This window comes from Lutra lutra, chromosome 8, assembly GCF_902655055.1.
Source record: "Lutra lutra chromosome 8, mLutLut1.2, whole genome shotgun sequence".
Classification (NCBI taxonomy): Eukaryota; Metazoa; Chordata; class Mammalia; order Carnivora; family Mustelidae; genus Lutra; species Lutra lutra.
In genome coordinates, this window is record NC_062285.1 from 57,029,064 (window position 1) to 57,041,409 (window position 12,346).

Here is a 12,346-nt window from a genome sequence, read left to right on the forward strand (position 1 = left end):
AAAGATACAAAGGGAACTCTGAAGAGATTTAAGAAACATATCAACCGGGTGCCTGGGTGACTCAGTGGGTTAAAGCCTCTGCCTTCAGATCAGGTCATGATCCCAGGGTCCTGGGATCAAGCCCTGTATCAGGCTGTCTCCTGAGCAGAGAGCCTGCTTCCTCCTTTCTCTCTCTGCCTGTCTCTCTGCCTACTTGTGATCTGTCTATCAAATAAACAAATAAAAAATCTTAAAAAAGAAAAGAAACATATCAACCATTGTAATATATAGGTCTTACTTGGATCCTGATTCAAACAAACAGATTGTTAAAAAAAATAATAATAATAAGGCAATCAAGGAAATAAGAATACTGACTATTCTTTCTACATTTGGATATGTTTGAATATTTCATAACAAAATGTTTTTTAAAAAGAAAATCCTCTCAAGTTAAAGAAAACAATTACAGAGAAAAAGAGTATGTACAAAGATGTTTAAAGTAGTATATTAGTAATAAATCCTAAAACAACTATAAATTTTAAAAAAGGAAGAAAGCTTAAATTAATTATGAGAAAATACTATAGAATATTATGTAGTCATTAAAACAATAAATGTGATTTTTTATTATATAGACGTATAGAAATACAAAAGTGTCTTATGAAATCAAGTTGAGGGGGAAAATCAGAAAAAAAATACCTGCCCCTCAAATAAACAATTACTACACTTGTACAAAAACTATGTTAGGGACTTAAAGAGAACATAAAGTAATGAACATAAATATTGGATGCTGATATGAAATTTTGGGGTGAAGTCTTCATTATTTTTCTTTCATTTAGACTTCAAAATAACTTTATAAAGTAAAGCATGTATTCACAAATACATGTTTACTTGAGAAATTCTGGAAAATAAGGAGTATGTTTACCACCCATCCCCAAATTAACATCCAAAATAGATGCTTTGATTCACCCCCCCGCAAAACTGCTTACTGAACAGCACAACTACTCATCCAGTTGTTCACTCCAAAAATCTAAGACTCATCCTTGATTCCTCTCTTTCACCCACGCCCACTCTGCATTAGCAAAACCTGTCTGCTTGCTCTTCAGAGGAAGTCTCCGATCCTCTCCCTTAGCCTCAACCTCCTCCACCTCTTGCCTAAACCATCGCCACAGACTGCTGACTAGTCTCTTGCCACCTCTCTCCCTTCCAGGCTCTCTGGCTTTCTCATGTTCTTTAACCACACCAAGCTCATTTCTGCTTCAAAACCTTGGCGCTTGCTGTGCCCCAGGCCTGGAATGTTCCTACTCCCAGATAGTCTCATGACTTGCCCTCACTTTATCCAGATTTCGAATGAGATGTCTCCTTCCAGTCATCCCTGGATCACCTTAAATAAAGTAACTCCCTCACTCCTTGTGTCCTTCTTCAAACATATCACTACCTAAAATTTTATATAAATCAGTAAATAAATGTATATATGTATGTATGTATGTATGTATGTACATATGTACAGGCATACCTTGGAGACATTATGGGTTTGGTTCCAGACTATCACAATAAAGCAAGTCAAAAGAAATTTTTGGCTTCCCAGTACGTATCAAAGTTCTGTTTACACTATAGTCTGTTTAGTGTCTAAAAGAACATTAGATTTAAAAACAATGTACATGCCTTAATTAAAACATGCCTTATTGCTAGAAAATGCTATTACCTGAGCTTTCAATGAATCATAAACTCTAATCACAAATCACCGTAACAAATAATAATGAAAAAGCTTGAAATATTGCCAGAGTTGCCAAAGGATGACACAGAGACACAAAGAAAGCCAGTGCTGCTGGGAAAATGGTGCTGACAGATTCACTTGACACAGGGTTGCCACAAATCTTCACTTTATAAAGAACATAATATTTATGAAGTACAATAAAGGGAAGCACAATCAAATGAGGTATGCTTCTGTGTGCATTCACACACATGCACATATGTATATATGATTTTTAAATTTTGTTTATATTTGGACACTTGAAAACTTTACATTTTATGTAATGATTTCTATCAATCTTCTATTTAAAGTTTTCCTCCAATGCTTTTGTGCTTATAATTGTTAAAACTCATTTAATAATAGAAAAAAGACACATGTGACAGACTTAGAAGCCCAGAAATATGCCCAAGCATATATGGTTAACTAATATTTGACAAGGGAGCCAAGAATATTCAGTGGAGAAAGGATAGTCTCTTCAATAAATGTCGCTGGGAAAACTGGATATTCGCGAGCAAAAGAATGAAACCAGAACTCCATCTGACACCATCCACAAAAATCACCTCGAAATGTTATTAGACGTGAATGTAAAACCTGAAACACTGAAACTCTTAGAAGAAAATATAGGGAAAAAGTCCTTTGACATTGTTCTTGGCGATGATTTTGTGGATATGACAACAAAACCACAAGGAACAAAAGCAAAAATAAACAAGTGGGACGGTATCAAACTAAAAAGCTTCTGCACAGCAAAAGAAATGAGCAACAAAACGAAAAGGGAAACTATGGAATGGGAGGAAATATCTGTAAGCCACATCTCTGGTAAGTAGTTAATATCCAAAATATATAAGGGATCCATATAACTCAACAGCAATCACCATCATCATCCAATTTTAAAACAGCCATTTTTCCAAAGAAGATATACAAATGGCTGGATGGTACATGAAAAGGTGTTCAACATCACTAATAATTAGTGAAATTTAAATCAAAACCACAATGAGATAACATCCCATATCTATCAGAGTGGCTATTACCAAAAAGAGAAGAGGTAAGTACGGGCAAGATTGCAGAGAAAGGGGGAACCCTGTTGTACTCTTGGTGGGAATGCAAATTGGTGCAGCCACTCTGGAAAACAACATGGAGGCCTCAAAAAGTTAAAAAACAGAACTACTGTATGATCCAGCCATTGCACTATATGGGCATATATCCAAAGGAAAGTGAAATTACCATCTCAAAGAGCTCTCCACACCCCCGTGCTCACTGCAGCATTAGTTACCACAGCCAAGACATGGAAACAACCTAAGAGTCCATCAGGTGATGAATGGACAAAGAAAAGGTAATATATGTTGTGTGTTTATATATACACAATTGAATTGAATTGAATTGAATTGAATATCATGTGGCCATAAAAAAGAAGGAAACCTTGCCATTTGCAACAACATGAATGAAACTTGAAGACATTAAGCTAAGAGAAATAAGTCAGACAGAGAAAGATAAATACTATATGATCTCACTTATTTGTGGAACCTAAGAAACATCTGAAGTTCTAGAATCGAGAGAACAGATTGGTTGTTGCTGGGGGTGGGGGAAATGGGTGAAGGTGGTCAAAGGATACAAACTTACAGTTATAAGATAAATTCTGGGGACTTAACGTTCAGCATGATGACTATAGTTAACAATGCTGTACTGTGTATTTGAAAGTTGCTGAGAGAGTAATTTCTAAAATTCTCATCACAAAAAAAATGAGACTATGTGAGGTGATGAATGTGTTAATGAACCTTATTGTGATCGTTTCACAATATATACATATAGCGAATCATTATGTCATACACAGTGTTATATAGGTCAATTATATCTCAACAGAGCTGGGAAAAAATAATATAAGATTTTTAAAAATTCAAGATATTAAGGAAAAATGTCATTTAAAATATATTTCAAAGGATACTATTTCAGGCACTAACTGTATTTGGAAACACTTTCCAGCTCATTCATTTCTTGGTCTGGTATTTTCATTTTGTTACACATCCATTCTTGGCACGCAGAGACCATTGATTGAGCGTCCATTGTGCGGACAGCAGATGCTAAGTGATGAGGGAAATGAGGAAGGACAGAAAGTCCTGTGCAAGTTATCTTTGCATGGTGCCAACCTCGACACCATCTGCAATTAGGTACATAACAAATGATAGGTTTTGTATGGTTGTCAAATTAGGCCTTTTGGGAGAACACGAACCATGAGATCTGATAATAAGAGCAGACTCTATGTTCATATTCTAAGTAGACTATAGACAAACAAAGGGAAAAAAACCTGATTATTGGGACCAAAAATAAAGGACAGATAGGGACAAGAATCCTTCATCCATTCTCAGCTAAGAACACCTTTGGAGTAATCTTCCCAATTCCTGAATACAACCCTTGGGATTCCTGACATGCTGACTTCTCCTGGCCCTTCCTATGTTCTGTAACTTGAGGCTGCCCGAAGTGTACAGTTGGTGCAAGAACCATGACCTCTTCCTCCTTGGCCTTCTTTTTGGCATCATCCAACTTCTTCTTTTTACTTTCAGGCATGAGATCATCTAACCAGCTCAGCTCTCGTTTAGAGAAACAGAGATCCATGACTTTCCTGACAAAGACCAACGCCAATACCTGAAGAAAAATAAAGAAAGGGAATTAAAGGAGTTCATTTCCTTCCTAGAGTTAAACACTAGGACATTTCAAGGAAAAGCAAATGCATAGTAATCATAATAGTCGCCTAGTATGGAGTGCCTTCTCTGTATCAGATACTAAGGAGAGGGCTTTCTGTATAGCATTTTATGTAACAATCGTCATAACAGCCCTACAACTTGGAGAGCAACCAACTTAATTCCTTCATTGAAAAGAGACACCGCTCATCCTCAGAGGGCTCAGAGTTGCCTTTCCCTTTGGTGGGACCAGCAGGAAGGGCTGCAGGGCAGTCCTAGGGGAGAGAGCTTTTGCCAGAGCCCAGCTATGGCAAGACCAGGCACGCCCAGGCCAAGCACACCTCACCATGGCAGGAAGGACTTTGAAGGACCATCAGAATTCCCCCTGATCCTTCGCCTTTACATCTCCCCCACAAAATCCTTGCTATATGCCTGCATCCTGAATCCCTAGTGTTTTGTGGTTCTGCCCCCTGGACTGGCCTGACACTCTTTTTGTAATTGATGAAACTGAGGCCCAGGGAGAGAAAGTAATTTGCCTAAAATCTGACAGCTAATTTCCTCATCTGTACATAGGAGGATGCCTCAGCTGCTGCTCCACTTTTTTTTCCCATAAAAGGCCATTTTTGCCAAAGGGGAATTAATAATAACCCAGAATGACCAGCTTGGAGTGACTGGTATTCAGCGGCTATGTCTGGTGGCTGGACAGCAATGAGGCAAATCAGGCTTATGTTCAAACACGTTTCTCCCTCATGTCCACAACTACTCTCTCAATAAATCCAAAATAATAGTGTCCCTTCCAAGGGGTTGTCAGGCATTTGCTGTTAATTTAACCAAACAGTCAACCCCTGAATATAACACCCAAATGCAGAAATCTACATGAACTCTGACAAAACTGAGAGATCTATCAGGAGGTACATGTGTAAGAGAGGAGGGCAGAAGAGCCCCCCCACCCCCATTTTCCTCACCCTTGAATATTCTCCCAAAAAGTCCTGAAATAAGCACCAGACATTACCCTCACTGCCTTTTCTCCCTAGAGGCCCACCCTTTGGGTCACTTTCAAACAGCCCATGGAATGTTCCATAGCCTCGTGACCCAGGGTAAGCCAGAGAGGAGAAGGTAACAGGAGAAGATGAGATTGGGAGGATGTCCAGTGGCAAGAATTTCATCCTCGCCCTGGTGGCAGGCAGCAGCTCGTCATCTGCGGTACCACACACAGCTGAGCTTCCATAGTCCCTTTTCCAAAGTCTCTGCTTCAGTTCAAGAGGAGGTGAGGATGTCCCAGTCACTTCTCAGTGCTGGGCCAACTTTGTCCCCTCTCCCAGTGGCTGAAAACAGTGCATTTCCACCACTCCAAGCACTTCTGATCGCAATGAATTCTAAACCGGATCTCTGTTGCTCTGAAGTAACATGCAAATTATTGTGAACATGAAGAATGCTCTCTGTGTCAGAGTCATGAGACACAGAGAAAAGAAAGGAAGTTAGGAAGGGAGGGAGGGAGGGGAGGAGGGAGACAGACCGATAGACTTGAAAGTAAAGAGGCTAAGCCGCCTCACACGTGCACCCACACCTCAAGGTCCACAAATAATGCTGCTCCTACAAAAGCCGACCAGAAGACTCGCCGCTGATAAGGGGTTAATATCCAGAATGATAGAGAACTCCTGAAACTCAACACCAACAACCAAAAACAAACAATCTGATTAAAAAATGGGCAAGGGCTTGAACAGACAGGTCTTAAGATATACAGTCAATAAGCACATGAAAACGGGCTCAAGCTCACTAGTCATTAGGGAGATGCAAATCGAAACCACAAGCTTCATAAGCTTTAGGATGGCTGATCGCCAGAACACAACAAAACTAAAAGGCCCAAAGCAGAAAATAAGTGTTGCCAAAGATGTGGACCAATTGGAAACCCATGTACTTATAAAATCGCGCAGCCGTTCCTCAAAAAATTAAAAATGGAATCACCATATGATCCAGCAATCCACTTTTAGGTATACACCGCAAAGAACTGAAAGTGGAACACATTTATTTGTACAATTCATGTTTATGGCAGCATTATTCACAATAGCCAAAAAGTGGGAGCAATCCAAGTGTGTACGAGCAAATGTACAGATAACCAAAAGGTGGTACGTGTGTGTATATATATATATAAAAATACACACACAGGAATATTATTCAGTCTTTCATAAGGACATTCTGACACATGTTACAACATAGATGAGCCTCGTGGAGACATTATGCTAATAAGTAAAATAAGCCAGATACAAAAACACAAATACTTCATGGTTCCACTCTCATGAGGCACCTGGAGTAGTCAAATTCATGGAGACCAAAATAGAATAGTGGTTGCCAGGGCCTAGGGGAGGGGCAGTAGGGAGTCCTTGTTTAATGGGTACAGAGTTTCAGTTTTGCAAGGTAAAATAGATCTGGAAATGTATGGTAAGCAAGAGTTGTACCACAACACAAAGTGTACCCTTACAAAGTGGTTAAGATAATAAACTTTCTGTTATGTACATTTCACTGCACTTTTTAAAAACAAACCATGGGGTGCCTGGGTGGCTCAGTGGGTTAAGGCCTCTGCCTTCAGCTCAGGTCATGATCCCAGGTCCTGGGATCAAGCCCCGCATCGGGCTCTCTGCTCAGCAGGGAGCCTGCTTCCTCCCCTCTCTCTCTCTGCCTGCCTCTCTGCCTACTTGTGATCTCTCTCTCTGTCAAATAAATAAAATCTTAAAAAAAAAAAAAAAAAAAACCATAATGCTGGAAACTCACCATCATCGGAAAGACAATGGCAGCTGGAGATGCCTTGATGACCCAGAGCAGGACGAGGCAGGTGAGCTGGATGAGGGTGAAGAGGTGCACCTTGCGCAGGGGAACGTGCCGAAGGTAGATGAAGTCCGGCTGGTGCTTTGCAGGCATCCCAAAGAGCTTCAGACGGTCAAAGAACTGGAAGGAGGGCACTGGCATTTATTTTCAGGAGGTTTCTCTGGGTCAGAAGCCTTGTGAGGCCCATTCATGTCTCTTACATCACCTGCTCTGATGAGCAGGCAGTAAGTTACCTACTGTCTCCACTGGACAAAAACGGAAACTGAGTCTCAGAGAAACACAGGTAATTTCCCTAAGGTTGTTATATGACAGAGGCAACATTTAAATCCATCTTTCTTTTCTTTTCTTTTTTTTAAGATTTGTTTCTTTATTTGAGGGAGAGAGACAGAGACAGTGAGCACAAGCAGGGGAGCAACAGGCAGAGGGAGAAAGAGAAGCAGGTTCCCCACCGAGCAGGGAGTCCGTTGTGGGGCTGGATCCCAGGACCCCAGGATCATGACCTGAGCTGAAAACAGCCACTTAACTGATTGAGCCACCCAGGTGCCCCTCTTTTCTTTTATTTTTTTTAAAGATTTTTTTAAAGTAATCTCTGTATCCAACACGGCGCTCGAATTCATAACCCCAAGATCAAGAGTCACATGTTCTATCCACTGAGCCAGCCAGGTGCCCCTAAATCCATCTTTTCTAATTCTAGGTTCAAATTTCTTTCTTCTCTCTCACACTGGCTCCTGAGAGATCTTTCTCGGGGATTGTTGAGAACAAAATAAGCCAGTTCCACCTTTCTGCTTATTATCAAAACCTTATCTCCTACTTGTTCTTTGAAGAGTTTGGTGCTTTTCATTGATTATTTATAGTAAAAAGATAAAACTTCATGACATTCTGGATATAGAACATATGACCATCCTTATATTATAAGAAGGAAAACAGGGGCGTCTGGGTGGCTCCGTCAGTTAAGTGTCTGCTTTAGACTCAGGTCATGATCCCAGGGTCCTGGGATCAAACGCCCAAGTCAGGATTCCTGCTCAGCAGGAAGTCTGCTTCTCCCTATCCCTCTGCCTCTCCCTGCCTGCTTGTGCTTTCTCTCTCTCATTCCCTCTCTCTCTGAAACAAATAAAATATTAATTAACTAATTAATTAAAAATAAATAAAAAGGAAACCAGAATCCCAGAAGGATTCAATACCTGCCCAAGGTCACATTAAAACTCAGTGGGTAAGAGTGACCCCTGGATATTCATCTGGGGTGCCCACATGGTCTGTGGCATGCTCCTGATTTTCTATGTTCAAAGGATTCAGAGGAATGAGTTGACAGATGGGCAAAGGCAGAGCACAACAGGAAGTAGTACCCGCTGACCTGGAGCAGCCCGCACTACAGCCAGTGTCGTCTGCCTCGCTCACACCATAGCCTGGCGTGATAGCTAGTGTGATCCATGCGTGGAAGCCTGCTATCAGTCTGCTACATAGCTAATGAAGGACTGGTACCATGACATCAAGCCGGGCCATCCCAAAAGTCTCTGTCCTCTCATGCCAGCTTGACTGTCCAAATGACTTGCCCAGTGCCCAAAGAAACATGAGCAGACAGTAGGTGACCTACTGTCTCTACTGGACAAAAATGGAAACTGAGTCTCAGAGAAACACAGGTAATTTCCCTAAGGTTGGTATGTGACAGAGGCAACATTTAAATCCAACATTTAAATCCTCAAATAGCTTTAAGCGGCAAGCCTAGGAAAGGGGTTCCCACAAGAACGGGTTCATGCACCCTTGGGGGATCCCTCCCTCTCTGGTCAGGATGGATGAGCTCATGGTGCAAAGTCATTGCCCAGGCCGAAGCGTGCAATACCTGAATTCCTTGTAGGGAGGAAACTCCCATGTAGAGGAAAACTCCATAGAGTACTGGCATCGGGATAAACTGAGGACAAAAGGACAGAAAGACCGGAAATTAAATTAGCTATCATAAACTTGTAAATCTCCAAGAAGGAAACCGAGTCCCCCAACCATGGCATAAACACCTCATTAGCTCCTGCTGCCTCTGGCATGATTTAGAAGGAGAAGCAAAATCAGAAGCTGACAATGATCAAATATCCTTTCATTCTGAGATGAAATGAGTACACGTAAGAGTAATCTGGTCCTCGTTAAATCACAGGCCTCACATTTTACCCTTGTCTGGCTCTTCCTCCTCCATGGGGATGGGCAGACACACACACACACACACACACACACACACACACACACACACACACACACATCTTTTTACACTAATTACATAATCAATCATCTCAGGGACTTCATGTGTTTTAACATGGACTAAAAAGTTTCCTTTCTGCTAACCAGAGACTTGAGGGCAGGAATGGGGAGGTATTGGGAAATGATTTGGGGAGAAAAATCAATATCATTCTACTGCACTTGAATATGCATACACACCTATCAGATCACATCTATCAATCTCAGCTATCTTCAGGGCAACTCTATGAGGTAGGGAAATGAGGCCTGCAGAATTAAGGCAAGGGATGTCTTGTAGCTGAAGACTGAACTTGGCTTGTTTTTATTCTGAAGCTAAAGAAAATTTCCAAACATAATTCCTCTCAGAACTAGAAAATCCCCATTAGATTTTATGTTGTTTCAACTGTAGAGTGAGCAAACATCTCAGTTTGTTGCTAATCTTGCTTGTAGAACTACTGAATGGTGTCTTGAAAGAAGTCTCCTTCTGAGACAGTTCTAGGAAGACCAGGCAATGCCCACCGCCATGCCTTCGTGGTCAGTTTCCTGGAGGAGCAGCAACCTGTGGGCTCCTCCAGATGATGGCTAGACCAGAGGAGGGAGTGAGGGCAGGCCTGGGGACAGAGAGTAGAAGTGGGGAGGGGGCGTGAGGAGAGGTGGACTGGGTGGAAAGTAAGGGGCCAGGAAGATGGTTCCAAGTCCTCTCCCATTTCTCTCAACTATCGCCCTTAAATAGCACTCACAGGGCAGGCTGGGGTGGCTGAAGAGTCACCAAAAAGAGGGGAAAAGGAGGCAAGGGAGCCTCATTTCCAGAATGCTCCAGAGTGTTTGGGACTTGGCAATACTGAGCCAGAGAACTTTCCTTTTCACCCCATTTTTCCAAAAGCAAGTCTTATACCCACAAAACTAAAAAAAAAATTTTTTCTCACATTCAAGGCATCTTCTGTCTTTCCAAAAATCCTCTTTAACCCCACATCCCACACCAGCCACTGCCCATTTTCCGTCCCATTTAATATAAAAAATCTCTTGAAAGAGCTGTCTGCCCGTGCTCTCTTTACTTCTCACCTCCTATTTGCTCTTCACTTCCCTGAAATTCAACTTCAGCCTTATCATTCCACTGAATCTGACTTTGTCGAGGCACGTTAGGCCTCCATGTTGCCAAATCTAACGGCTTGGTTTAGTCTTTATCATTCTAGACAGACAGATTCTAACCAATCCCTCTTTCTGGAAACATTCCCCTTGCTTGGCTTCCCTGATACCACACCCTCTTGGTTTCCATCCTACCTCTCTGGCAGCTCCTTCTGAGTCTCTGTTGCTGTCTCCTCCTCTACCCGACTTCTAAATATTGGAGCTCCGTAGACTCGACTCCTGCCTCTTGGCCTATTTCTCTGTTATATCTACCCTTCTCCCTGAGTGATCTTATCTACTCCCAGGGCTTTCAATACCACTAAGTGCTGTTGACTCCCACATTTATATTTTTAATCCAGAACCTTCCTCTAGCTTCTTCACACAGTTGCCTGCTGGGTGTCTCACCCAAATCTGACCATAGTCCCACCACCTCTCACAAAATCACTCCCTCTTTCATGCAGTCTTCTCCATCTTAAATGTCTCTACTCTCCACCCAGATGGTCAAATCAGAAACCTAGCAGGCATTTTGATTTTTTTTTTTTAAAGGCAGATTGAGGACATTAAATAATTTTTTTTCCTTAAAGATTTTTTTTTAATTTATTTGACAGACAGATCACGAGTAGGCAGAGAGGCAGGCAGAGCAAGAGAGGAGGAGGAGGCAGGCTCCCTGCTGAGCAGAGAGCCCGATGCGGGACTCGATCCCAGGACCCTGAGATCATGACCTGAGCTGAAGGCAGAGGCTTTAACCACTGAGCCACCCAGGCGCCCCAGGCATTTTGATTTTTCCATTTTCCACACTCTATCCCACATCCAGTCAACCAACAAGACTTTGGATCTGCTTCCTGCTCAGCGAGGAGTCTGCTTCTTTCTCTCTCTCTCTCTCTCTCTTCCTCTGCCCCTCCCCACTGTTCATTCTCTCTCTCTAATAAATAAAAAAATCTTAAAAATAAAAATACTAAATGGATCATGTCCCTTGCCTGAAAGTTAACCCTTCAGAGGTGAACTTTACCAGAATCCATGAGGCCCTGCATGAGCTGCCTGAGCCTACCTGCTCTTCACTCTCATTTCACTATGCTGTTGCCTTGACTCAATGCCCTTGAGCCACATGGCCCTCATATTTCTTAGAACACATATCACTCTTTCCCATCTCGGGCCTGACTAGATTGCTATTCTCACTTCCCCCATGCCATCTCCTTCCATCCATGGCACAGCTGGCTCCATCTCATCTTTTCTTTTTTTTAGAAGATTTTATTTATTTATTTGACAGACAGAGATCACAAGTAGGCAGAGAGGCAGGCAGAGAGAGAGGAAGGGAAGCAGGCTCCCCGCCGAGCAGAGAGCCTGATGTGGGGCTTGATCCCAAGACCCTGAGATCATGACCTGAGCTGAAGGCAGAGGCTTTAACCCACTGAGCCACCCTCCAGGCGCCCCTGGCTCCATCTCATCTTAAACACCATCTCCGTAGAAGCCTTCTCTGACCACATGAATGAAAACAGCACTCCCCTCATTCTCTGTAGCACCATGGAACACTATTTCCTTTTATCATCTTCATATTCTATATTTATCATGTTTGCTTTCTTTCTTCCTTTTTTTTGTACACTCCTCTCCCTTCTCCTCTTTCTTTTTTTTTTAAGTAGGCTCCATGCCCAGAGTAGAGCCCAATGAGGGGCCTGAATCCAAGATCCCAAGCGAGATCAAGAGTTGGAAGCTTAACCAACTGAGCCACCCAGGAACCCCTCTTTTTTTTTTTAAGATTTTATTTTTAAGTAATCTCCATACTCAC

General features: G+C 42.1%; 1 protein-coding gene across 5 annotated transcripts in view; it reads right to left on the minus strand.

Annotated features, from left to right (window-relative positions):
* SLC4A8 (solute carrier family 4 member 8) overlaps positions 1 to 12,346 on the minus strand; it is a 102,162-nt gene that overhangs the window by 6,879 nt on the left and 82,937 nt on the right. For 4 of the 5 annotated variants that reach the window (XM_047740666.1, XM_047740663.1, XM_047740667.1 and 1 more), the window contains exons 20-22: positions 9,059 to 9,127; positions 7,168 to 7,341; positions 4,226 to 4,363 (exon numbers count right to left, since the gene is read on the minus strand). In XM_047740666.1, the coding sequence (XP_047596622.1) occupies positions 4,226 to 4,363; positions 7,168 to 7,341; positions 9,059 to 9,127 (381 nt within the window). The remainder of the gene's footprint in view (positions 1 to 4,225; positions 4,364 to 7,167; positions 7,342 to 9,058; positions 9,128 to 12,346) is intronic. The other variant, XM_047740664.1, reaches the window with a different exon arrangement.